The sequence below is a fragment of the Penicillium angulare genome, assembly GCF_028827245.1.
Source record: "Penicillium angulare strain IBT 27051 chromosome Unknown utg000005l_segment0_segment0, whole genome shotgun sequence".
In the NCBI taxonomy this organism is placed as follows: domain Eukaryota; kingdom Fungi; phylum Ascomycota; class Eurotiomycetes; order Eurotiales; family Aspergillaceae; genus Penicillium; species Penicillium angulare.
The window spans coordinates 52,503-78,707 of NW_026623164.1; the positions used below are offsets into that span (position 1 = coordinate 52,503).

Genomic DNA, 26,205 nt, shown 5'->3' on the forward strand with positions numbered 1-26,205 from the left:
CCAATGTCAAGTGCCAGATATATTTGTCCCTCAATAATTCTGCTGACATCCAATTCAAATTCCAACCAGTCTGAATGGCTCGTGTTATCTGTATTCTGTTTCTCGCTACCAGATGATTCTCTCAGTGTTATCTATTCAGGACAAGGTCCTACCTGAAGTCAGCTTTCAGGGGCCAACACGGTGGCTATCGGTATGGCTCGGTGGATATTGTCTCGAAAGCTTCCTTGTTTCGATTCAAAGTATACTCTAAATGAGTTTTATACTGCACAAACATTCAATTCCAATCGAACAAACATATCAAAGCAGAGTATGTCTAGAGTGAGGTTGACCATGTCCCGTATACATGATGAAGGCGGTCAGGCTGATAAGCGATAACACATCGCGGCATTAAACGGTGAGCTCCTTCCTATCTTTGTCATCTTTGTCGACAACTAAGTTACACTGAACCTCCATCATGGCGACCACAACAGCGACTGCCATACAGAGTGGCCGACCGTGAGTAATCAATGTGCATCCAATTTGAATCTAAGATATTCCATGACGCTAACAATTGGTTCGCCTGGTAGTCCAATTCTCCCCAAAGACTTCTCCGCTCAGCAACCCGAAACAATTCGCCTATACCCCTTGTCCAACTATACATTCGGGACAAAGGAAACCCAACCCGAGGAGGACCCATCAGTTCTTGCCCGTCTGAAGCGTCTGGAGGAGCATTATGATCTCCATGGAATGCGCCGAACTTGCGAGGGTATCCTGGTCTGCCATGAACACAACCACCCTCACGTCTTGATGTTGCAGATTGCCAATGCATTCTTTAAGCTGTATGGGAACTCCAAATTCTTCAAATAGCGAACTGAGAACGGCCATTGCTAACTTTGACCTTTTTAATCATGTTTCAGGCCAGGCGACTATTTACATCACGAAGATGATGAGGTGGACGGATTTAAGAAACGATTGAACGAGCGCCTAGCTCCTGTGGGGTCGCAGTTCTCCGGCGAAGGCGTTAACGAGGACTGGGAAATCTCCGATACACTTGCCCAATGGTGGCGTCCAAACTTCGAAACCTTCATGTATCCGTTCTTGCCGGGTCATGTTACGCGCCCAAAGGAGTGTAAAAAGCTGTACTTCATTCAGCTCCCTAAAAAGAGTACGTATACCTTGAATCCTTCACAATCCAAGCCCATAGCTTGATTTCCAATATCCCCACACTCAACACATGCTTTGACCCTCACTCACATGTCTTTTTCTTTTCTTGCTCGTGCAGAAGTCTTGTCCGTGCCCAAGAACATGAAGTTACTGGCAGTGCCTTTGTTTGAATTATATGACAACACGGCCCGCTATGGTCCCCAGCTCTCAGCCATCCCTCACTTGCTCTCACGATACAATTTTGAGTTTGTCGACGAAAACGATAACGTGGTAGCCGTAACTCCCGGAACGCCGCTCGCCGATGATCAAGTTCCTCGCACTAAGGTTCTTGCTGGGGGCGAAGATGGCCAAGACACTGGGATGATGGATATTGGGGCTGAAGGGGAAAAGGGGCCGGAATCTCAGTAGGAATACATAAGCGGTAGAGAGTTTCAAATCTAATGAGTTCAATCACGATCAAGCAGGATCCCACGATGCCATGGCGCCTTTTTTCTGCCAGGTTTCCTTGTTTCTTCCACACCGTCTATTTCGTGCTTATGTTGCATTTGCTTGCATATTGCGGGGTACTCGAACGTTTTACGGAGCTGTTTCCTATTTCTGGTATAATTGAAAGTTAAATAGATCGGGAATACTCCGTAAGTTTTAGTAGTCACCTGGGCAGCGTGATATACTTCCCCACGCTAAGCGGAGTAATGTACTTCCATTCGTCGCTTCACCAGCAACCAACTTCCACCAGGGCAACAGAGAAAGAGTTGGCCCCAACTTGAACTGGACAGCCTCAGAGTCTTACGGAATGACTTCCTTTTTCTTCCAGAAATTGATTGCCAAGGCGTTGATCTTTGAACCACAACATCGTGGCCTGATATGGAAACTGTGATTCTCCGGTAGTTCATGAAGGATTCGGCAACGATCATCCGTCTACTCTGACAACCCAGGCACCACGCATCTAGCATGAAACATCAGCAATCGCTAGAAGGATTTTGACTCCACTATCTAGAAGGATGGGAGTTAGGAAATATCTTTATCAACCAACCAGAGGGACCCCTTCACAAATTCCCCGCTTCCATCGGGGCCGAAATCCATGCTGACTGGTTGCATTCTTCGCGAGTCGCGCGTGAAGAACTGCAGCACTGCCGATCATTCATTAAATTCCCCCGCCAGTCAGGCATGTATGCCGCTCAGGAACTGGGAAAGCCCAACGGGTATCCATCTCTTTTGGCACAATACTACATATGGGCTTGAACTTAACGAAAATGGAGTCCGCACGCTCTCCGTGAACCCCGCTCGAGGATTCGTATACCGTAGTGTCCCGTGGTCCATCTTCACATTTGACGGATCCAAGAGTCAAGAGGAAACAGATGAGAATGGTCCCAGGCTGCGAGAGATCTGCGCAAAGTATAAAAGGCTTCTGGCGACCATGTTGATGCAATCAGGAATTCACCTCGTTCTCTGTGTTTCTCTCTACCTTGACTTCCTAGGACCGACGTCCTCTTCAGCCCTGGTATAAATCGTGGTCATGATGCTGTCTTTTTCACATCTTTGGGCTGTGAGCGCAGTCGCAACGCTGGCCGTTGCTGCGCCAGTACAACTCTTGAACAATCGCGGTATATAATCCCTTCCGCTGCGTTTATAGCAAGGGCCTTAACTGATGTCTTCTCGCATAGATGTCTCGGATGACACGTACAACAGCCTCTATCTGTTTGCCCAATATTCCGCAGCCGCATATTGCTCAGCCAATATCGATGCCTCTGATACAGGTGCTTCAATCACCTGCTCGGCTGGCAATTGTCCAGATGTGCAGTCAGCAACGACCAAGACCTTATATGAGTTTGACCAGTAAGAGAAACATCCGGACTATAGAATAATCTATCCCGAATATGTATTAATCTTTCGCTTTCTCTCTTCAGGGCGAACGACTACGGCGATTGTACCGGATTCCTCGCTGTAGACGAGACCAATAGCCTCATTGTGCTTTCATTCCGTGGAAGCAGTGACATTCAGAACTGGGTTGCCAATTTGAACTTTGACTTGAACGATGACAGTGGTCTTTGCGATGGTTGCTCAGTACACTCGGGATTCTGGGAGTCGTGGGAGACTGTTTCGGATGAGGTTACGTCTCAAATTGACTCTGCACAGAGCACATACTCCGGCTATCAGCTCGTAGTTACTGGCCACAGTCTTGGTGGTGCACTTGCTGCTCTTTCAGGAACAGCACTTCGCAACGCTGGATATACACTGGACCTGGTACGTGATCCGTTCCCTTTTGGATGACCTATCACTTGAGAAACTATGACAGTCAAGCTAATACGTCAGCAGTATACCTATGGTCAGCCTCGCGTGGGTAATGAGGCATTGGCCGACTACATGACCAACCAGGGCAGTCTTTGGCGTACCACACACACCGATGACACTGTTCCCCGTGTGCCTCCGGAGGCTTTCGGATACGCCCATGCTAGCCCTGAGTACTGGATTACAAGCGGTGACGCCGTCAGCGTGACCGACGCTGATATCGAGGAAATTGAGGGCGTGGACTCGTCCGACGGAAATGCAGGCGAATCATCCCTCAGCATTACAGCCCATCTGTGGTACTTTATGTCAATTGCTGGGTGTTCGCTGTAAACTTGAAGGAAATGATTTAAACGAGTGACGTATATATTACTGGGTTGACCCTGGTCCCTCGCGTATTGCTGGGTCAATATACCAGATTTTACACTGCATAGCATGGATGTTTACCTAGTAGTGTCTAGTAGTGTCTACTATACGTATACATCATGATGTAGACCCACCGATCGGCCCGGGTTGTGGCTGGAGCTACTTTGTGGCGCGAACTTTTTAGCGCAAACACGTTTCAATAGTCTCCTGTATTCGAACTGTTCTTCTCTTCGAGGGTTTTTTCCTTCTTTATTTTTTCCTCTAGAATTCAAGGCATACAACCTACAAAGCAAACCCTAGGCGTACATATCTATACCACGAGCAGTCGTTCAACCCGTCCCTGTACGACACACTCCGCACTCCGCTTTCAGCTCGAAGCTTCACCCTTACAACTCCCCGCCTACACGATGCGCCATTAAGCCCGATGCTTGAATCTTCTTGCAACCATGCTGTTCGCTCCCGGCGGACCTCAAAGCCCGCGTCGCCGTAATCGAATCAAAGCCATTCTCATTACTATCGCCATCGTTCTCACACTCTACCTGCTCTTCTTCGCGGGTCCCGACTCGTCCGCCGAACCAGCAAGCAATGATCGCCCCAGCTATGCGCAACGCCCGAATCCTAAATTGAAGAATACAGACGAGCAGGCTCGTCCCGCGATTAGGAAAAGGAAGGATATGATTGTGGCTAGCATGAAGAATGATGATACTTCATGGTTGGCCGAATATTTCCCGGACTGGTCGCGCAGTGTCTATGTAGTAGACAATAAAAAAGCACCCTTGACTGTTGTGAAGAACAAGGGCCGCGAGTCAATGGTTTATTTGACGTAAGTCGAGCTTTTGACGGTTTGATCCTGACTACGAGCTATATATACTTACTTTGGTTCCAAATTACTAGATACATCATCGACAACTATGAAAATCTCCCTGATATAATGCTGTTTATTCACTCCCTACGCTACCAATGGCATAACGACGATCCATACTACGACGGGGTCCCCATGCTTCGCAACTTTCAGGTTCCATATCTCCAGAAGATGGGATATGTCAACCTTCGCTGCGTGTGGACACTAGGTTGTCCGGAGGAAATACACCCGATGACAGACACGCACCGCGATGATGTCCATGCGGGTGAATACTTCATGAAAGGTTTCGCAGAGTTATTTCCAGATACACCGATTCCTGATGAAGTGGGTGTGTCATGTTGCGCGCAATTCGGCGTGACGCGTAATAAAGTGCTCGAGAGACCAAAGAGCGACTATGAGCGTTTCCGAAAATGGCTTGCGGAAACGAGCCTGGGGGATGACTTGAGCGGGAGGATAATGGAGTATTCTTGGCATAGTAAGTCCTTTCTCTCTTTCTTGGTGGATCCTTTTCCCTTGGTGGATCCTTTTCCCTTGGTGGCCTGTGAGCTTACAATCTCTCTTTACGTAGTGATATTCGGACAACCGCCGATTCATTGCCCAAAGGCGGAAGACTGCTACTGTAATGTTTTTGGACTGTGCAATCTCAGCTGTCCGAATGATGCATTTTGTGACAACCGCTACGTTCTACCACCCTTTTCATCATTACCGAAAGGGTGGCCATATCTTGGATGGAAGGGCCAGGAGCAGGACCCGACCTATGGAATTCCTGAATCATGATGAAATCCAGGGAAACCTCTTAACTGAGAACTGTGATACGAGATGTGTTGTACATGACCTATTGATGATGGGCGTCAGCTTACTATCAGATCGTCCCACCCTAGATCGCAAGCTCGCTCTTCATAATGAGAACAAGAAAATTGACTCGCCACTTTTGTCGCCATTGAAGGCACTGAATTTTGGCAAATACCAGGACCTCTAATTCTTGAGTGTGTTCTGATTTCGACTTCCAGTCATCTACGCATACAAATTACTGGTGGAGCTACCAAGCACGTCATGAATTACAGTGTATATAGAACCATTTTGCAGCCATTTTATTTTGATACTAGCGGATTCATGATTCTATATTCATATTGTACATGCAAACTCCATATATATGCTTAGAAGCCTGTACAGTAAAAGCACTCGATCGCCGACCATGATTGCGCGGAACCGAGGTTGTGGCAATCTCCCCGCATTCAGCCTTTCATCTGAACTTGAACATCTTCACCTGTGCGCCTCAACCCACTCCACGCAGAAAACCTTCACCTCTCAGTCTTAACCCCCCCTCCCACAGAGCAAAATGCTCATTATTGGGCTCACCGGCTCAATAGCCACGGGTAAATCCACCGTGTCAACAATCCTCTCATCCTCCTACAATCTTCCCATTATCGACGCCGATATCCTTGCCAGAAAAGTCGTCGAACCAGGCTCAGCAGGCTACAAAGCAATTGTCAACTACTTCGGCCCAAACACACCCGACCTCCTACTCAACGATCCTGCAACCGACACGCCAAATGGCCAACCACTGAATCGACCCGCTCTAGGCCGCCGCGTCTTCGGCTCAACCGAAGAGCGCAAACGCGACCGCCAAGTTTTAAATGGAATCATCCACCCCGCTGTTCGCTGGGAAGTCTACAAAGCCCTGATACACCACTACCTTCGTGGACAGTGGGCGGTCGTCCTTGACGTGCCCCTCCTCTTTGAAAGCGGGATGGATCTTATCTGCGGAACTGTTATCGTGGTCGGGGTACATGATCCGGAAATCCAGATGTCGCGATTACGCGCTCGTGATGCGCATCTTACAGCTGAAGATGCTGAGAATCGGGTTCGAAGCCAGGGTGATGTGCGAGTGAAGGCGGCTCAAGCGGAATTCAGAGGAACAAAGGCTTCGCGTGGAGTGGTGGTTTGGAATGATGCAGATAAGAGTGAGTTGGAAACCGCTGTGAAAACTGCTATGGGGAGTATTGCGGCGAGTAGTCCGCGCTGGTGGGCGTGGGCATTACTTGTGGCACCGCCGGTTGGGTTTGGTGTTGCGGCGTGGAACTTAGTGGTGAATTTTGCTACACAGAAAGGATGGGAAAGAAAGAAGACGGAAGAGAAGGCGAAGCTTTAGAGTGGCTCTTCTTGCTTGAAAATGGGAAGTCAAGCATAATGACTTTGTTATGTGATGTTTGGCTCTATGGCATTGTTGTAAATACGGGATGGAAACCTCTTGCTTGTTTTCTTTTATTAGCCTTGATAGATATTTGGCGTTCATTTGTCTCATCTATGTAAGTTCTGGGAAGATGTTTGTTTTTTTCTTAAAGTAATAAGATGTTCAATTCAGCTCTTGTATTAAGAGTAATGCGATTTGCAGGAAAGAAATGTGCCCAAACGCCGTGGGCCATGCTTGAAAAACGATGCCAGACGCCAGATGTATGCGCTTTTGAGAGAAGACGATGAGCCAAGCAAGAAAGAAGAGATAAATCCAAGAAAAAGAAATCCAACAGAAAAAATATCGAAAGGAGGATTGACAGGTCGGCACCGTCTAGTGGCCTTGGCCACTCTTTCGCTTCTTTTTCTTCTGCGACGGCGCGCCCATTGATTGACCACGACCACCGCCACCCGAGATGGATGTGAGATCTTTGAGTCTCGGTCCACGAGATCCTTGTCCATGACGAGAACGAGCTGAGCCATTGGCCCCTTCTTCATCGTCGTCGCTTCCGTTATTAGTTTGGGCAGACTGTTATAGAAGTGTAAGTATCACCCCGAGCTTATATATGAGAAACTGCGAAATAAGGACTAACAGTATTTTGCTTGCGCTTAAAGTTTCCAAATCCTCGACGGCCTCCATGGAGATCATCTTCAGCATCGAGGGATTCCGCAGCCATAACATAGGGTTGGGCGCGAGGAGTCGCAGCAGGAATATTCAACACCCATTGACTCTCGCCCGCCTCAGCGGCTTGTCGGGCAACGGCCACACGGCGCTTCTCCTCCTCAGCTGCCATCGCGGCTTGCATTCTTTCTAGGTCTGACTGCCCAGTATTTTCCATAGACATGCGCTGGCGCTTGGGAGAATGGTCTTTTCCTTTTGATGCGGGGCTTGATCCAGGCAATTCGGTTTCTTTTGATGCAGATGTCGCCGCGGCGCGCTGCATAAACTGTAAAAAGAACTCATATTAGATTTTGGGTTCTATGACGTGAACGCGACAGAGAAAACATGCAACACACTTTCATGGTCATTAACCGGGATGACATTGCTCCCTTGTCTTGCTTTCCAGCCGAAGCTGGGGAGGCTGACATGATGAGAGAAAAGAAACTAGGAGTGCGACTTGTGATTCGGGGGGGGGGAGGATATGTAATTGTAAAAGTTGTAAGTGATATTTAAAAAAGTTGTTCAAGCAAGCAGAATCCAATGAGAGAGAATTGCAAGGTTAGACCAATTCTCATCCCAAAGGGGTTTAGCGTGGTTAATTCCACGGCAGAAATCCCGCCAGCTCCGATATACGTCCGTATTGGGGAAGCGGTCAATACCCACCAGTCAGACCTCACGGATTATTCAGTTTGCACCTGCGCGGCATCTTCAATTTCCAAAGCCAATTCACGACATCCCTTCTCTCCTCCACTCCACATCCTACCACCATGATGTCCTGCAGCCGTCGTCTCACATCTTTGGCCTCAGCGCCCTCGCGCTTCATGGCCCGCGCCTATTCCTCGACTGTGCCCCGTCTTCACGAGAACCGCATGCAACCTAACGACCCTTCCCCGCCAGCCCCCAAGCCCAATGTGTCTGCTACCAACGCCCCGGAGGCCAGCTCTGCACCCATTGACAGACTTGTGGTGATGGAAAACACCTATGTGGAGAACCCCGCCGTTGGCGAGCAGATCCGCAGCATGCAGGCCCCAAACCGAGCTACCACCTGGGCAGCCAGCCAGCAGCCCCGTGCGCAGGCCATGACTGGTCCCCGTTTCGAGCAGACTATCATGGAGACTCAGGTATGCACAATCATGTCCTCTCGGAATTGGAGCCATTGGACCATTCCATGAGGGGGATGTATACACCAAACCGTTTGGACTGATCAACTAACCCATTGTATAGCCACGTCCCATGGCCGCTATTGAGCTCATTCACAAGCAGCCTGTTCGATGGACCAAGTCTAAGGTTGTTAGCTGCGATGGTGGCGGCGGCCCTCTCGGCCACCCCAAGGTTTTCATTAACACCGACAAGCCCGAGATTGCTACCTGTGGATACTGCGGTGTGCCCTTCGTATGTTGACATCTGATACCCGGATATACTCACCTCTTCTTTCCGCTCCAACATTTCACTAACAATACCTAAACTATTAGGCTCAAGAAAAGCACAAGGCCTACCTCAAGTCTCTTCCCGCTACCAGCTACCCCCTCGAGCCTACCGGTGACCCAGCCGAGGTGAACGAGTCCCAGCGTGTTCCCCCGCCACCGGTGGCTTTGAGCAGCGGTAAAAAAAAATGACTAGCATCCGATTTATTTTTGTCGGCGTTGATTACTCCCTATTGTGCGCGTGTTACAGTATTCATCTCATTTTACATTTCTTATTTTCGTTTTCGGCCCAAGGGCCATGTACAGAAATATCGGCCAATTGGATATGCCGTTCGCTTACAGCGAGGCTCTCAAGAATTTTGCAGCGTATACTCCAGCTTCATATCTATCATATGTAGAAGATCTGTCATCTATGGATTTGGAATTGTTTGTTGTCTTTATTTTCGCAACAAGCTTGTATATCTCAATGATAAGGGGATAATGTCTCTTAACTATAAACCCGAGTTCGTCTTCAATTAAAGATGTTCTTGTGCATCGTTAAGTCACTCCTTCTGGCCCTGGATAGTCGCGACAACCTTGCGCGAGTGTCGACTTGTACGGAACTCCAGGTACCAAATTCCCTGCCAGGTGCCGGTCGCAAGACGACCGTTAGAGATGGGGATAGAGACCGAGGCTCCAATAAGAGCGGACTTGATATGAGCCTACATAACATGATTTCCAAGATTAGCAGGTACTCCATAGCTTATTTGCAGAGCGAGCCCTTTATACAAAGAATCATAATAATGTAGAATTCAAGTTCCAGGTAAAATAGAAACATAGCTATCCACAATCAAATACTACTCACCGGCATATCATCTTCACCTTCTGCAGAATGACGGTATAGATCTCCCTTACGATCCATCGGCGCAATGCGATCAAGAGCATCACTCATATCAGCCCGAACATCGTCATCCCAGTTCTCATTGAGTGAGAGCGCACAGCTAGTGTGCTGCACGAACAGGTTCAACATGCCGACCCTGTAGTCACGGATCTCGGGGATCTCAGACAAGACATGATCGGTGATCAGATACGAGCCACGGCTACGCGCGGGCAAGGTGAAGTTTTTTTGAAACCAAGACATGGTGGGATGTGTGAAAACTTGAAGTGGTGTATGTGGGGTGGAAACTTGGGTGAAGCTGGAGCTGGAGCGGGGAGAGAAAATAAGATGAATTCGATTGGGTGGGGGGGAGCTTGATCTGATGTCACTCTGCGCCCAAGCTGGTTTGGGGTTTTCTTGTTAGAATATACATGTTTTTGTCACTGAACAAATTAATTATTTGAATTGATTATTGATGTTCAAGAATTTATGATGTTTTATACATTCATGTGGCACTACGAGGTCGTTACATACATCTATGGCCAAAGAGATGCAAATCAAGACTAAATCTTCCAAGATACTTTCAAAATCATGTACAAGAGTTGCAATTTATGAAGAATACGGTACTGATTTGATAACTTGAAACGCCACAATAACCAGAGTAAGTCAAGACTCGGAGTCCTTTGGTCCTTTGACGTATTGATGTACTAGATCTGCATCCTCCCATTGAATGTAATTTCCGGGCTCTGCAGTTAAAAAAGGGGCTCAGTATTTTGAAAGGTGCCTTGAAAATCCTAGGGAGATATACTTAAAAGAGATCTGACATGTTGGATCAATGCCGAGGTGTCGTTTCCTCGTATATTAGGTGCCCACATTCGAAGATGTACCACATCGTATTGACCTACTAGGTGAGCAGGTGGGTCAATCAATGAGTTAAGGGGTCCCACGACACATTTCTTGGCCACAGTTCTTTTGATGGGTATTGGTATCTGATATGTCAAAGCCATGGAGTGGGACGGATGGTGGAAGTTGGCGGGCAACATCAAATAACCAGACACTATTATATCTTTTATTAAAGATAAAAAACTCAAGTGGAGAAGGATTCTTTACTTTGTTCCTGTTCCAATTTCGGCTATCTTCATATTGTCGGTTCTTGGAATCAGAGGATGTAACTCGTAGCCCTTGTGCATTTTCCACAACAAATGCTGAGCATCTAGCCTGCTGGAGTCAATGATATTGTTTAAGGAATATTCAAGCTTCGTAGAAATTGTGAGTCTATCGGGAAATGGCGACGTCCCATAGGCCCGACATACCTGACTGAATTTACTAAGCCTCTCCCCAAAACATAATCATCTTCTCTAGTCATTGTTATAATTAATGAGTGGTTGAAATTAGTAATTGGAAGAGTCACGGAGAACTAAGATTGTCTGTTAATATGAAAAAGAATATAAAAAATTGAAACCAAGACGCATATTTCATGATGATAGTATGGGGTATTTACAGGTAATTTTCAACATGGAGTTTCGTGAACTATGACATGGCAACAACTGTACCCCGTGGCCTTTTGCCCGTGAACCCCGTGAATAAAGACTACCTTATTCCGAAATGAAGAAGCAGAGTATGCAGTATTGCCTGCAGCTGATACAGAACAGACCTTTGCATTGCTTTTATACCCATAGCGTGGGAAACTTCATGCGGCCAGGCTAAACAAGAATCCTGAGAAAAAATACTAGGCTACATGTACAGGAATATTTTACTTGAATAAGCAGCGATTACTCTTTACACTTCTGCAAAATGTCTTGGGGTATCTTTCCAGTTCTTTGGAGATAGAGTTAAAGCTCCACTTATCATGCAATCCATGTCACGTTGCATGCAGATTGTAGAGATTGACGAATTCTTTCCCTGTTCTATGACGCCCGCACAGATCTTCGGAGCATAAATCCGGATTAGAATTCGCTTGCATATCACTGAATAGTAAGATTTTATAACAGCCAGTTGAATTTGAACTACTGTTGTGGATGCGGCATATAATCCCGAGTTTATAACTACATTCTCGACGCACGCGCCTCGAATTAACCGGTATTGGAAGAAATCAACTGAGCCTCAACTAGTATGCGTACGTGTTAGAGGACCATATTACATGAAATTCACGGTAACTTCAAGTTCGTAAACTTGTAATGTTTCGTCGACGGGTGTGGAGCTCTTCATAACCGAGGTAATCTTGAATCTCAGAGTATATCATGATGCAACTTCAGAGTAGACTTGAGTACTATGTGCAATCATTATAAATCGAGGCCAAAGACCTGCTTGAAGAATATACAGTCGACAACATGATAGTCATACGCCACACGTACCTATAGACACATGTTAGTAATTCCATGATATCTGGAAGAAAAACATTGAAAAATCAGTTGGATTACCCACCTGATTTAAAAGTTTAGAGCCAAAAAGATTTATTGGTGACCACAAGTTAAATGGTTACTAATTATTTGACCATAGGATTGTCTAAGATATCTATGATCTGTCTGACTTCCTAGCCCAGGGCAGGTCAAAGATAGATGGTGGAACGACTGCGTCTGTCGGCCGCTCTTCTCCCGACTTACCTGCAGGGGACCAATAGCTTCTTTTTCCACTCTGTTCTTTTCCAACCTATCTGCGGTCACCCAAGGATCTTCTGGTTCTGGTACCATGTATTGCACACTGATACATGTGGACAAAATCCGCACCCAATCAACTATATGTCCGAGAAGATTATATTCAGTCTGGCTCGATTGGCAAGTTCAGTGTACCATTCCTCTCGGGCTCCTTCCTTGTTGCAACGAAGCGATGACGTAAATTGCATCGTGTCTGGTTCTTTGCCAGGAGCCCATCCCTGACTGGAAAGGTATTATGGCAGACCAAAAGCCGAACATAGATCGTGGAATATGCTGCTGATGTGTAGTACTATTCGATGGGTATTAACAAATCAATCCTTGGTCTCTGTAGGAGAGAGCCGGAAAGAATAAATGAAGAATGTTTTAAAAGAACTATACGTACCTGCTATAATTGAAATGCGCATATTCAAACGCGTTGCAGTTGTTGATTGGAACATCGAAAGTGGTTATTTCCATAGCATAAAGACATTTCAATTGTTTTGGATCGACAATCCTTCTGTGTGATAGGCTCTGTACAGTGTCGCCAGTTTGGTTCATGAATTCTTTGCATGTCTTTCAAGCTGCGCCTTGACTTGAAAGTCTCCAGTCTAACGAAATCCTTAGTCGAACATGGTTCCAGGTGTTAGTTAAAGTGGGTCACAAAAAGTTCCCTGCAGGCGGCGGCAACAATAAGTGGGTCGTAGGTTCCAAGTATACATAATCTGAGCTGATGTTATTGAAGCGTATAACCTTCCAGAGTAGCTCTTAATCGTCAATGGGACTAGAAATTTGTATATAAAAGTAGCAGTCAAGTGCATTGTCCAATATTGAGTTTCATTCTCACATGCATTGCATTACGAGATATAATTTGTCTAGGAAATTCATGCTCTTCTACACTCAACTCCACAACCTTCAGTCCATAATGTATACACCCAGCAACACCTTTCTTCCTTGGACATCATTTCCCAAGCGCCGCATTCACAGCTTGGCATCAAATTCTTCAAACTCAGTAAGATCAGAAACAGCGACAGGACCAGTGCTGACAGGCAGGCGGGCCTTGAAGCTAGGTACATCAGTAATCTCAATGGCCTCTTGTTTGAACTTGGAAGTACCATTGGTCTTTGTGCCGTTGACCTCGGGCTGTAGTCCCAGCTGCTTCAACTCAATACCGATTTCACGGTCAAGTTTCTCGACCACGGGCCTGATCTGTTCGGGAGACAAGCTGAGCTCAGTTGCCAAGAAGCCCTTCACAATGTAGACGATTTGTGCGTGATCGACCAGCGACATGTCGAGCTCTTCGAACGCTGTTGCCAGTCGAGTATCATCGACGGCGAATCCTGCTGCAGACAACTGCTTATTGACAATTTCAACAACGGGGACGCGTTGGTCTTTGGCGCCGATGTCGCCGGCAGGGAAGCCACTTTGGGCATTCAGGTGAATGGCGAGCTTGGCTCGAGTGCTCGATTCAGGAGCAATGTACTGTTGGTAAAAGGCAATCAGGTCTGCTTTGCTCAAGGTGCGCACGTTCGCCGCGTCGGTCTCATGTTGTAGGAAATCGAAGTACTCCGATCCAACGTGGGACCAGTATCGACCGGTCTCGGAGCCCAGGTTCTTGAGTTTCTCCAATCGCTTGTTAATCACACTACGCTTGTGTCCTTCGAATTCCTCATCAGGCATGTTCTCAAGGATTGGGCCGAACTCGCGGAGGAAGTTCTCGATACGGGATTCAAGGTACTTGGCGGTGCGCTCACTCTGAATGATGACACGGTAACCCATAGTTGTCGCGTTGTAGCGGGAACCACTCCAAACCACGTACCCAAGTTGCTCCTTGCTGCGAAGTTGGTCGAAGGCAGGTTCGTCGGTCATCTGGGAGAAGAGCTGGAGCTTGGATCTGAGAGTGTCGTCGGAGAAAAGTCCAATGTAAAGATAGTACTCAATACAGTGGTTCACGTTTGCGGGGTCCTTCAGTGAGCGTGGGTAGGTGTAGTTGGTACCAGGGGCCAACACCATGTTGCGGCGCAAGTACCACTGCGATGGAGGCAAAGCACGTCCCTTCAAGGTATCCTCAACAGATTTCGTCATACGAAGCGCATCTTCCTTGTACAGGTTTCCATGAGCCAACGCCTCGATGTGAGTTTGCTCCAGCAGTTGAGGGAAGAAGTTGACAATGTCTTCAGCTTGTATGTGCTCCAGCTCCTCAATATACTGCTCATTGATCCAGCTACGCTCGGAGAGCAGGTAGCGAGTGTAATCACCGACCTGGTAGTAAGGCTGCTGGTATTCAGCATTGCGGAATGCACGGGTGAGACGCTCCTTGATGATATTAAATCGATCCTGGTTAACGACAAGATCGCGCATTGTCACCAGGACCTTGTCCAATAGCACAGACATCTTGTCATTGTAGCCACCGACAGAGATGTCCAGTCCCAAGATGTTTGCTGCGAGGTGGTAATCCAATCCAGCAAGCTCGGCATCGTACGAGTACTCGTCCAGGGAGTCCCGCACTAGCTCACTGTAGAGCTTGGTCTTGATGAGGTTAGCAGGTGTGGCCCAGACCAGCGGGTTGCGCAGAGTGACATGGAAAGTCGCCTTTGGAACCCAGAAGCGGTCATCCTTCTTGAACCATAAGCGGACCCGATCATCGTGACGAATGAGTTTGGGTGTTTTTGCTGGTTCTTCAACCTCTTTCTTCTCCACTGAAAGGCGAGTCGGCACAAACTCGTTCTTGTGTGGCATATGCACATCGGAAGTACGGGTTGATTCAGTGGAATCCAGAGCCTTCTGGATACCAGCTAAGAAATCCTTGGGGATTTTCTCAACCTTGTGCTCGGTACCGTACCACTTCTCTTTCTGGTCCCACTGCCCGGGGTACTCTTGGGAGACAATGATAAGGCGAAAGTTGTCAGCTCGGAGGTAAGACATGGCATCCTTAATTAGCTTAGGATCGAAGCGGCGCAGAAGCGATCCGCTAAGCAGCCATTCGCGAGGTAACGACTTCTGCATTACGCTGCTCAGACGGCTGGTGAAGCGACTAGCCGGAGTCTTCTGCTTGAATCGGAAGTCCACGTGAGACAGGTTCTTCATTTCATCGAAGATCCATTGCTCTGGCTCACGCTCCTTGATCATAGCAATATACTCAAAAATGACCTTGACAATCTCTTGATACTGATTCAAGCCCTCCGGTGTCAGACGCACTGAGATGGTGAAAAAGGCCGAGCCGGGGCAAATAGGCATAGCACCCGCAGAGAGGCCGTTGGCCCAACCCTTGGCTTTCAAGTAAGATAGAACACTTCCGGGACCTTCATGGCCAATCAGGTGACTAATATACCGACTTGGTTGAGTCTCATTCATGTTCTCTTCATCCACAAATGGGAAGTACATATCCATAGAGCGTGAATCCATAACAGGCTTTGCAAATACCTGCGTACACATGTCTTCTTCGGAGAATGGCTGCACATCGTCCCAGCGGTTCTGGGCCAGATCCTTGTTCTCAACATCTGCGAACAATTCACCGACCCACTGCTCTAATGTGTCCAAGTTCTCCCGACCCAGAACGACTAACTTCGCCCTGTTCGCCGAGTAGTGCTTCTCATAAAATCGAATGAACTCGCTCCGAATCTCTAGCCCGCGTTTCTGCGGGTCCTCTTTCAGAGTCTGCAAGTTACCCGTGGAGAAGTGGTGATAAGGATGATTGGGGTTTGATAGCGACTTGTTCAGCTGCATCAACCGCCAAAGATCACTCTGGAGGTTCTTTTTGTTTTCGGAGTCCACCGCCTGCAACTCGCGATCTAATGTCGACTCGAGGAAAAGTGGTGATACGAAGAACTGTGCGAATCGATCCAAAGCTCCATATAAGGGAGATTTGGATGTAGCATCTCCATTTGTGTTGGCAGAAACATCACTGACTGTGCCATTTGTTCCATTGGCGGATTCAGTGGGAGTGTTCTGTCCATTAGACTTGGGCTCGCTCGAGTCACCGGTAGCCGATACTTCGAAATAGTAATTTGTTTCGGTAGCGGCTGTGTAGGCGTTGGAGGAACCGGAGTGGGAGGCAAGGTATTGGTTGTAAGCGTTCTCTTTGGGGTACTACATGCGAACGACGATCAGCATCCCGGTCAGCTATATAGCCTCGGCAAAACATCTTGTTTGAATTTGTATTGGGGAGAGAGAAAAAGAAAAGAGGGAAGAAATCAACATACCTTCTTCGTTCCCATGAACAGGAGATGCTCTACCGCATGAGCCATCCCTGGCATATCACCTTCATCGGAGAAGTTGCCAACATTCACGTTGACAGCAGCACTAGCTTTGTCTGTATCCGGATCGTGCACCAAGAGAGCCTCTAGCTTATTAGGTAAACGAATCACTCGGTAAGAACGATCGTCCAATTCTGGCTTCTCCAGGGATTCTGTGATGCGCTCGATTTGAGACATGGTTGGATTGGCAGGTAGGGTAAGATGAGAGGAGAGGGAGAATGAGCGGGCCCAGTAATACGGGGGAGATGAAATCGGACTAGGGAGCGCCACAAGCTTGATGGAGGCTGGTGAACGCAAAGATGGCCGGGTGATTGGAGTGCAACTTAGGCCTCTGTACCACAACCTGGATACTGCTGCAGGTGAAGAGGACCTTGGGAGCATCAAGGGCTGAAAAGCCCTAGGAGTGTAGATAAGGTTCGTTCGCGCGATATAACTCCAATGCACGATATACTGATTTTCTCAATAACTGCGACTCGATTCAATTCAATTATACAAGAAGAAGAAGTTCACGATGACGAGAGCTGAGTCTCAGATTGCAAAAACAGCCGGAGGAGGGGGGAACTCGGGGTCCCACAGTTGAATAAATATGGGTCCGTCGAGGCGGTGTGTGCTTCAACACTGTTGTTTACAGGCGCGAGCTGTCGAGCGCAGTCCAACTGGTTCTAGCGGATAAATGCATCCTAGTTCTAGTCCATAGATTTCGTACGGAGTATTTGGGATATTTTTAGGTTTTACTTCAGCCATTTTGCGTGTCCAGAGCGCTCGGGTTCAATCAATCATCCATTGTTGTGATTCATCGATGATTTAGGTTGACTGCGCCTTATAATAACAAGGAAATATAGCCCAGAATCACGAAGCAGAAAGCCCTGGCCAGTGGCGGCTATGAAAGGGGGTAATAGAATCGAAAAGAACCCTTGTGCATTGGCATTATGCATTAATTAGACCCAACTAGACCCAACTTACTTCGAATCCACCATCCCCGCTATCTATGACTTGAGGCTCTTATTCCTTCTTCCCCCGCAAATTGTACTGAGCCTCACCGGAGAATTAGGCATCTACTACATAGTATACATCATCATCATCATACTAACAACTTCTATGTAAGGCACGTCTAAGAAAACAGTCTTTAGAGCTGTCTCTACATTTCTTTCAAATGTCTTTCTACAGGTCTAGCGCCTACTAGGCAAGAAAACTTGGTAAAGAGCAGACATCAAAATCTGTACATTATGGATAACAGGAAAGTAAATGATTCTCGTTCGCATTATCAAACTAAAAACCTTGACGTCACCCGTGGAGTCAGGCTGCTATAGCCTTGCGTACGCAACCACCATCGAACCACCCGGGCAACACTCCACTGCGACTCCGAGTCGTGCTCAAACCCCCCATATCTGACATCTTACCCAAAGCCCGAGGTTCAAGCTCCAATTAACACTTCTTCGCACAAAGAGTCAAAGTAACATCCGAAGTAGAAGTACAATCATGCGTCTGACTACCACTAGGCGAAACACCCTTCGGCCAACAAATATCCGGACAGCTAGCCACAGAAGGATCGACAGAAAGTCCCTTCCCAGAGAACGGATCTCCAAACACATCAGACAGATCGTACCAGACCTGGCTACCATCAAGGGTATAAGCGAAGTTAGTCTGCGCACTACCGTCATATAGACCGTTTGCGGTAGTGGTGATCTTGATCGCGATACCACCAGATACGGGATCATGGCGGAGGACTTCGGAGTAGGATTTGCCTGCTGCGATGGTTTGTTTTGGGCCGACAGAGCTTCCGACGGACCAGATATAGACGGGGGCGGCGCAGTTGTTCTTTACGATTGCGTGGCCGACGGCGTTGGCGAGGGGGAGTAGAGCTGCCATTGAGGCGAGGAGGGTGGTGGAGAAATGCATTGTGGTTTTCAAGTTTGGGGTTGATTAAGATCTTGGATCAAGATAGATGTTATTGTTGGTTTGAGAGTAGTCAAGTATAGATTGAAAATGACCTGGGAGAGATAGATTATTCTTGAAGCTGGGAGTTGAGGTCACCTTTATAGTTCTTGTGATCTACTAGGAAGACTTAAACCTATCTCCTCCAACTTCTCGTTCTTACTTTTCTTTGTCCCAAGTACACGTCTGATTGAGGTCTGGGATTATCTTCCATCCCAAAATCAGGCCTCTATGCAGCAGCCTCGGTTCTACCTGAGACAATACTAGCATTCCGCCAAACAGAAACAAAAGGAATCACCAGGGTCCTCCGCGATTGGCCATGCTCTATAATCCCAAAAACAACACATCAAAACTTGATCATGCCATAAGTGCCCCGCATAGCCATAAAAAGAGCACTCGTTGGCTTCAAGCGTAAACAGTAAGCAGAACCCAAAAGCAGCACACTAGGACATAACATGACTGCAGAGAATAGTGATGTCTCAGAGCGCTCCGACCCGATTCTCGTATAGAGCAGGTCGCTTGCTTCTAAGAGCCAGGTAGGTAAGTGATACGCAGCCAGGCGATGATGCATGCCAAGACGTGGATAAGGTCTAAAGCTCCTACCAGGAGCCCTGCGTGAAGTGGCAAGCCCAAATCTGGGGTAAGGTCTAAGACAGTTACATCTCGGGACACGAGGTGGATCTGTAGCTAGTACTATGTAGGCTTTAGTCGAGCGCCGTTCTTACCTCATAAAAAGTGGACTATTTACAGGGTCTCTTTATTGCTCGTCACCGCTAGAATCTAAGCGAGGATTATGGTTGGTTGTGTCTCAGTTTTCTTTCATAGGTGCTGGGATGGGAACTAATATTTGAGATCATGTTAATGCATGTCCACTTGGCATCTTTGGATTCGGGCATGTGTTATTCTATTTTGATTGAAGTACATAATTTGATTGCTTCGTTTCTTGGGGGTAGATGTGTTCCAAGATTGTTGGCAAGATATTCAATACATTTTGCCTCATTGGATCTTGGGCTAAAATATTAATTGGCTGTGATGAAATACCCTCTAGGAACACGGCTCGTTTCCCAAGACTTCTTTTCAAGATACTTTATGATGTCTTTCCTCGGCAGGGTTGTCATGCGATGTAACGCCACATCCTATTTTTACGATGCGGGGAATCGCGGGAATGAACCGTGTGTTAATGTCGATGGCGAACTAAACACTAGTAAAAAGCTACGCTGAGAAATACACACAAATCACAGAGAAGGAAGAAAGAAAGAAAGAAAAAACCTTGGAAGAACAAAATTCAAGTCTAAGCTAACCCCATCTTTCTCTCGTCATTAAGGTAATCTGTACCCTGCTGGACAAGACGCTAGAAATCATCGAGAGGTTGACCATAGAAATGAATCGAGGATACAAACGCCACACCCGCTTCATGTATGAAAAATATGTCGCCTTAAGATCCGATAATAACTTACTCTTTCATCTGGGAGCTATCCTCATCCTCTTCCTCTTCTTCATCACTCGGTACCGCAATACGATCGGATATCCATTCGAAAACTTCATCCATGTGCTCGGAGAGCATCTCGCTGAGTTCTGTTTTCTCGGATTTTCTCATAAATCCATACCGAAGTGATCGCTTGCGATCCCAGACTCCATGGACGTGAGAAACGAAGACTAATGAGTTCTGTGGTCGCGAGTTAGTTGTCTAGATATTCCTGAGTTCAATCTTGGCAGCGGGTATCTACTTACATTATGGTACCATCTGGCCAGCCAAGGGTAACCGTGTGATGCAATAGCGCGGACAGGATTGTCAGCTACAAATGAGATACATCCCTTGATGCGCTCATGGAGAGTGTCTCCTGTTGAGGGTCAGCCATTGTTAGCCCTGGTTTCGTTTCTAGTCTTCTCGGTTCAAGCTAACCTCTTTGACATATGAAGTTGGCAACACCCTGAAAAGCACTGCCGATTCCCAGGAAGAAAATCTCGCTTTTATCACCTATCCTATCAGGTCTTTTGTTTTCTTTGTCAGTGTTCAGTCTCCGAAATTGTGAAAGTAGAAGCCTCGTACGAAATGTAATTGTCCCATAGATAAGCAATCAATTCTTCTGTTACGTGGGCGGGGGCGGGATCATCTTCAAATCTTTTACTGGGCTAGAAATTCGTCAGTAATAGATTCGGATACCATATGATGTTTTTAATATTATTGACAGGGGCGTTGGGTTGTGGGGATAATAAGCCGTGGTGTGGCGACGTACCTCGTTTGGAGTGATATGTTTGGGAACGTTGATGTCGATGACCGCAAAGCCCTTTTCCATAAACCATGCGATGTACTCCTTTTGGGGATCAGCCTTAGTGGTTGAGTGTCAGTAAGTCATCTCGTCTATCTGTTCTCCTTAATAGAAAACTTACTAGCCAGCAGTTATGAGCATCGAGTTTATTAGTGACGGGGTGGGGCTGTCCCACGATCTCCGGGCTAACAGGGGAGGAAAGTAAGAATAATGCGCGCAATATCTCGTTAATGAAAGCAGAAGTATACTCACGCATCGTGGAATACAATAACAAGCGGAACGTGCTTATTGTAGTTTGGACTGTTTTAAATCATGAGCGAATGAGACCTTTGCTATCCTTTCAGGAATCTTTACTTGCCTTGCGAGAACCTGGTTTTGAAAAGACTTGGAGATGGCCGTACGATAGATATACAGCGGCGTGAACTTGAAGCTCTCGTATAGCTGCTTACTTTGGACTTCGCGGAGGACATCTTCCATATTCGTGAGCGTTATAGAATCGTAAAAGTTTGGCGATATGGGCATACCGTGGAGTCGATCCGACCAGACTGGATGCTTGGGCGGCTTGGGGTACATGCAACGCCAGTGTTCCCCTTGAATTCCCATTACACGACGGACCGTGTTGATCGCAATATCTGAAGGGGTGGTGATGAGTAGGCGGTCTGGTGGCTCACCCATTAACGTCTTGGTCACAGATAGAGCAGATCTGGAGATAGATCGGAAATTGTATCCTCCCTATTGCATTACCGAGCAATCAGTCATGGGGCCCCACAATGGCAGGAAATAAAAACATACCTCCAGACAAACCGCGACCTTGCCATTGGCGAGGGTCATAAGCATATGGGTCATTTGAGCATAGCATGCTGGTGTCACAAAACAACCACCAAGCACATCACCCGCGGCGGCATCAAAGCCAGCCGCAACTATAAAAGTTAACAACGGTGGCTCGTGGTGGTTTAGGGGCATCAACTTACTGAGCACTAGATCCGGGTTGAATTCGCTGGCAATGGGCATCACGACTTGTTGGAAAGCGTACATGTAATCGCCATCGCCCATTCCCTGATCAGGCCATGGAATATTGACGTTTCTAATACCATTGTCAGCTTTTTATCGAAATGCTTGATGAACAATACTTACTTTCCGATTCCTGCACCCTCACCACAATGATGCCAATCTCCTTCCTCACCGCCAGGATAAAATCTGCCGTCTTGATGGACATGTATGGAGATGTAAAGAATATTTGGATCATTATAGAATGCCTTTTGTATTCCGTTTCCTAAATTTGGAGTGAGTAAGTTTTCCCAATAAAGTGATCGAGTTCATGCACTTCGCCGTACCATGATGAACATCCCTAAGTAATCCATTTAGTAAATTCAATGGCCAAAAAAAAGAACATTTGATGCATGCTTACCAGTCAAGAATCAAAATTTTACGAGCTTCATCGCCCAGTGTCTGTTGGCATACGCGCGCTGCGACCGAGACATTATTGAACAAACAAAAGCCCATTGCCGTATTGTTTTCAGCATGGTGGCCTGGTGGACGAATAACAGCGATTGCATTCTTCACTTTACGCTGAGCGACAGCCAAGCAGGTATCGATCGCACCACCAGCTGATAAAAGAGCAGAATCGAAAGTGAGGCGGTTGAAATAAATTGAATCTCGGTTATGCTCCAAGGTCACGAGTGCATCGTCAGACATTTCTAAACCAATTAGCTAAAATCTTCCAATCAAATAAAATGACAGTTTTCAGTAAAAAAGAATACCTTTCGTGCTCTGAACAAACGCATAGTGGGCGCCTGTGTGGACTTTGATGATTTCTTCTTCGGTGGCTGGGCGAGCTGGGATCCGCACCAGCGTCTTAGGCGCCAAGGGTCGAGTTGACTCTGGATCATCGACAAGACCAGCCTGACAAAGTTCTTTGAAAATGTAGTAGATTCGTCTTGGATCTTCCGGATGTACCTCCGAAGTGGGGCGCACCTCACAGTGATAACGCATCCGCACATCATAACAAAGGCCCGTTCCTAGGGATTCAAGTGGGAGACCTGGTTTACGCGAAGCCTCATCGTCGGACCAGTCAGAGTTGGGTTCTTGCAGACTATCCTTTCGAGTCAGGGAAGCATCTGCAGAGTTGCTTTCTGAGTCGCTCATCTTGATCGTGCGATCAGGAGGAGCCATGCGAGCCATCGTTGAACCCATGTTGGTTTGGTCTGTTGGTTCTTTGGATGATATTTGATCAGAACCAGAAGATGGGGATTTGGGAGCTACCTGAGGAATCAAAGAAGGAGCTAGAATTGGATCTGTCTGTTGGTGTGGCGTCGGGGAAATGACTGGTTGAGTGAGTGAAGCGTGGGAAGGCAACAAGGAGACCTTGCGCGACTCTCCCATCACTATGTCTTGATCTTCTTCCATGATTTCTCGGCGCTCTCAATATAGTATGTATAAGGCCAGCCCTCAATAATGAAGTTGGGCTTGTATTATGCACTTATTGTCTCATCACAAGATAGGATGAACACCTCTGAGCTAACACATAAAAGTTTCGTGTTCAAAGCTGATTCGAAGGGCAAATTGGAATTTGGGGATACAAACCAACCCAGGGACTAGTCAGATAGTGCACAACAATGTCGGCCTATACGTATGATATTGTAATGTTTAGAGTCGATGGAAAGTTAATGGATGTGCATGATGGATCCCTTTTCGGCCAGTGTTTCTTACTGCCGGACATTATAGTGGTTAACCGCCTTGTATACCGCCACTGAATTGGGACTAGCGTTATGGTGCAGAAAGCGGGACAGCTCGATTCAGCCACTGACTAAGCCACTTGTTCGCCCGGGTGGGTGCTTGTATACACGTTGATCCTGTGATTGATGTATGTGTTCATATATAGAGACGAGTCTGGCGGCTCCATCTGAAGAACCTTTGGGGTTTGCCTGCAGCTTATAGCTCTACGGATAAGGGTACTTTCTTGCACTTGTATACATGGAATGTATAGGTGGATCCCACTAGATACCCCGCGGCATTGGCACCTTATAGGTATGCCCACTAGTGCTTCAAGCTATTAGGATGGATATACATTTAGCCATCATAAGGTTGCACCTGCGCAGCACCAGTCCAGTGTTCCAAGGTTAGTTCCTAACATGATACCTACTATCAGTCGTATCCAATGGGAATACCACGTGTCGCGAAATGTTTGGGATGGTATGTACTATATGCAATTTGAATGACTTAGACAAGAGATCTACTGGAAATTGAAGTATTCATGAACGTAAAGGAATTTATTTCTTTCATTAAATTGACGTTATTTGATGGTTTTTTAACTTCTTTCGAATAGCGATTCATCCCGTACAAAGAAGTCCCTTGTCACGATAAACTTGCTAAGTTAAAGAAGAGATTTGACCTCCAGTCTCTCGGAAGATAGCTACTGAGCATCGACCTTAGAGATGTAAGAGATGAGGTCAACAACACGGTGGGAGTAACCCCACTCGTTGTCGTACCAGGAGACCAGCTTGACGAAGTTGGCGTTGAGGGAGATACCGGCCTTGGCATCGAAGATGGAGGAGTGGTCATCGCCGTTGCAGTCAGTGGAGACGATGTCCTCATCAGTGTAACCGAGAATTCCCTTAAGCTCACCCTCGGAGGCAGCCTTGATGGTGGCCTTGATCTCCTCGTAGGTAGCGCCCTTCTCGAGACGGCAGGTCAGGTCAACGACGGAGACGTTGGCGGTGGGGACACGCATGGACATGCCGGTCAGCTTGCCGTTCAGGGCAGGGATGACCTTACCGACAGCCTTGGCGGCACCGGTGGAGGAGGGGATGATGTTTTGGGCGGCGGTACGGCCACCACGCCAGTCCTTAGCGGAGGGACCGTCGACGGTCTTCTGGGTGGCAGTGTAGGAGTGGATGGTGGTCATGAGACCCTCAACGAGACCGTACTTGTCGTTGATAACCTTGGCGAGGGGAGCAAGACAGTTGGTGGTGCAAGAAGCGTTGGAGAGAACGTTGACATCCTTGGTGTAGCTGGAGTTGTTGACACCCATGACGAACATAGGGGCATCAGCGGAAGGAGCAGAGATGATGACCTTCTTGGCACCACCCTTCAAGTGAAGAGAGGCCTTCTCGTTGGTGGTGAAGACACCGGTGGACTCAACGACGTAGTCGGCACCGGAGGCACCCCAGGGGATGGAGGCGGGGTCACGCTCAGCGTAGAAGCGGATCTTCTTGCCGTTGACGATGAGACCCTCAGTGCCATCGATCTCGACGGTACCCTTGAACTTGCCGTGGGTGCTGTCGTAGCGGAGCATGTAGGCCTAAATAGACAAAAGATCACGTTAGTTTATTTGAGTCGTTGTGCAGTGGCGTTGACCAGCCATGTGAATGTTGGGACGTACAGCGTAGTGGACCTCAATGAAGGGGTCGTTAACGGCGACAACGTCGACAGTGCCAGCGTTGATGCTGTGAAACCAGTTAGAACTGTGGGTTGTACCACGCGGGTTGGATTGAATTGAGTGCAACTTACGCATTGCGGAGGACAATGCGGCCAATACGACCGAAACCGTTGATACCGACCTGAAAAGTTGGTGAGTTTAATGAAGGAAGTAGACGAGGGGGATGTAAAAATCAAGTGTAATCTGCGATAATCTTCGCGATCACTAGATAGCGTACCTTGGGGACCATATTTGCGGTTATGATAATACTGAGAGCTTGGTTAGCTTGAGGTTACAGGGATTGAATTCAGGAGATAAAGTTGGGTGGGCTGATGAATAGTGGCGGGGTTGATGAGGGGCAATGGTAGAGTATGTAATGGTGGCAAGGGTAGTAAATGGGAAGGGAAGGGAAGGGAAGGGAAGGGAAGGGAAAGGAAGAAGTAATTGACGAACCTTTTAGAAGAAGAAAAAGTAGATGAAGAGGATGAAGATGGATGAAGAAGAGAAAAAGAAGAAAGAAGGAGGAAAAGAAAAGCGGGAGATCAGAGCAAGAAGTAGTCTGACGCAACGAGCGCTCACCCCTCTTTCCCTCATACACCGTGTACACCGAGCAACAAGACGGGGCTAAGCCAAACCCCAGGTCCATCAAGGTCCATCCAGATCCATCCGGGCGCGAATGATTGATTTCCCGACTGTTGCCGCTTGCACAGTTCCCCAGCAACCCTTTCCGGTTTCATACACCGGGCAAAGCAGGAAGAGTCACGATATTTCCACTCTAGCTGGCCCCTCGGTAGCTGCCGTCGATCCAATGAGCTGCGTGGATGGACTGACCGACCGGGTCCCCAGCCTTTGACCTCGGATCTCATG

General features: G+C 47.4%; 11 protein-coding genes across 11 annotated transcripts; 5 read left to right on the forward strand and 6 right to left on the reverse strand.

Moving 5' to 3' along the window:
• Positions 1–454: 454 nt before the first annotated feature.
• Positions 455–1,551, forward strand: N7478_007409 (cleavage and polyadenylation specificity factor subunit 5; the record flags this gene model as incomplete). Its single annotated transcript, XM_056923623.1, has 4 exons — positions 455–495; positions 567–818; positions 897–1,144; positions 1,262–1,551. 4 exons carry the CDS (start codon positions 455–457, stop codon positions 1,549–1,551), a joined length of 831 nt encoding a protein of 276 aa, XP_056776349.1.
• A 1,111-nt stretch (positions 1,552–2,662) lies between these two features.
• On the forward strand, positions 2,663–3,762 carry N7478_007410 (lipase family protein; the record flags this gene model as incomplete). The annotated part of the gene is made up of 4 exons (XM_056923624.1): positions 2,663–2,747; positions 2,808–2,979; positions 3,051–3,387; positions 3,460–3,762. 4 exons carry the CDS (start codon positions 2,663–2,665, stop codon positions 3,760–3,762), a joined length of 897 nt encoding a protein of 298 aa, XP_056776350.1.
• Positions 3,763–4,241: 479 nt separating this feature from the next.
• On the forward strand, positions 4,242–5,434 carry N7478_007411 (DUF3431 domain-containing protein; the record flags this gene model as incomplete). Its single annotated transcript, XM_056923625.1, has 2 exons — positions 4,242–4,618; positions 4,690–5,434. The coding sequence occupies 2 exons, from the start codon at positions 4,242–4,244 to the stop codon at positions 5,432–5,434; spliced, it is 1,122 nt and encodes a 373-aa protein (XP_056776351.1).
• Positions 5,435–5,996: 562 nt separating this feature from the next.
• On the forward strand, positions 5,997–6,809 carry N7478_007412 (putative dephospho-CoA kinase; the record flags this gene model as incomplete). Its single annotated transcript, XM_056923626.1, has 1 exon — positions 5,997–6,809. The coding sequence occupies one exon, from the start codon at positions 5,997–5,999 to the stop codon at positions 6,807–6,809; it is 813 nt and encodes a 270-aa protein (XP_056776352.1).
• A 414-nt stretch (positions 6,810–7,223) lies between these two features.
• Positions 7,224–7,978, reverse strand: N7478_007413 (uncharacterized protein; the record flags this gene model as incomplete). Its single annotated transcript, XM_056923627.1, has 3 exons — positions 7,224–7,418; positions 7,483–7,836; positions 7,907–7,978. The coding sequence occupies 3 exons, from the start codon at positions 7,976–7,978 to the stop codon at positions 7,224–7,226; spliced, it is 621 nt and encodes a 206-aa protein (XP_056776353.1).
• A 339-nt stretch (positions 7,979–8,317) lies between these two features.
• On the forward strand, positions 8,318–9,166 carry N7478_007414 (zinc-finger domain-containing protein; the record flags this gene model as incomplete). Its single annotated transcript, XM_056923628.1, has 3 exons — positions 8,318–8,671; positions 8,775–8,942; positions 9,023–9,166. The coding sequence occupies 3 exons, from the start codon at positions 8,318–8,320 to the stop codon at positions 9,164–9,166; spliced, it is 666 nt and encodes a 221-aa protein (XP_056776354.1).
• A 350-nt stretch (positions 9,167–9,516) lies between these two features.
• Positions 9,517–10,094, reverse strand: N7478_007415 (YjbQ family protein; the record flags this gene model as incomplete). Its single annotated transcript, XM_056923629.1, has 2 exons — positions 9,517–9,675; positions 9,819–10,094. The coding sequence occupies 2 exons, from the start codon at positions 10,092–10,094 to the stop codon at positions 9,517–9,519; spliced, it is 435 nt and encodes a 144-aa protein (XP_056776355.1).
• A 3,347-nt stretch (positions 10,095–13,441) lies between these two features.
• On the reverse strand, positions 13,442–16,893 carry N7478_007416 (uncharacterized protein; the record flags this gene model as incomplete). Its single annotated transcript, XM_056923630.1, has 2 exons — positions 13,442–16,549; positions 16,663–16,893. The coding sequence occupies 2 exons, from the start codon at positions 16,891–16,893 to the stop codon at positions 13,442–13,444; spliced, it is 3,339 nt and encodes a 1,112-aa protein (XP_056776356.1).
• A 1,248-nt stretch (positions 16,894–18,141) lies between these two features.
• N7478_007417 (putative BYS1 domain protein) lies at positions 18,142–18,615 on the reverse strand (the record flags this gene model as incomplete). Its single annotated transcript, XM_056923631.1, has 1 exon — positions 18,142–18,615. The coding sequence occupies one exon, from the start codon at positions 18,613–18,615 to the stop codon at positions 18,142–18,144; it is 474 nt and encodes a 157-aa protein (XP_056776357.1).
• A 1,489-nt stretch (positions 18,616–20,104) lies between these two features.
• hdaA (histone deacetylase hdaA) lies at positions 20,105–23,114 on the reverse strand (the record flags this gene model as incomplete). The annotated part of the gene is made up of 14 exons (XM_056923632.1): positions 20,105–20,317; positions 20,383–20,492; positions 20,555–20,619; positions 20,702–20,784; positions 20,889–20,981; positions 21,043–21,106; positions 21,174–21,221; positions 21,334–21,653; positions 21,714–21,841; positions 21,893–22,005; positions 22,056–22,194; positions 22,256–22,269; positions 22,330–22,618; positions 22,682–23,114. The coding sequence occupies 14 exons, from the start codon at positions 23,112–23,114 to the stop codon at positions 20,105–20,107; spliced, it is 2,112 nt and encodes a 703-aa protein (XP_056776358.1).
• Positions 23,115–24,333: 1,219 nt separating this feature from the next.
• gpdA (glyceraldehyde 3-phosphate dehydrogenase GpdA) lies at positions 24,334–25,588 on the reverse strand (the record flags this gene model as incomplete). The annotated part of the gene is made up of 4 exons (XM_056923633.1): positions 24,334–25,221; positions 25,303–25,366; positions 25,431–25,480; positions 25,577–25,588. 4 exons carry the CDS (start codon positions 25,586–25,588, stop codon positions 24,334–24,336), a joined length of 1,014 nt encoding a protein of 337 aa, XP_056776359.1.
• Between the last annotated feature and the right edge of the window lie 617 nt (positions 25,589–26,205).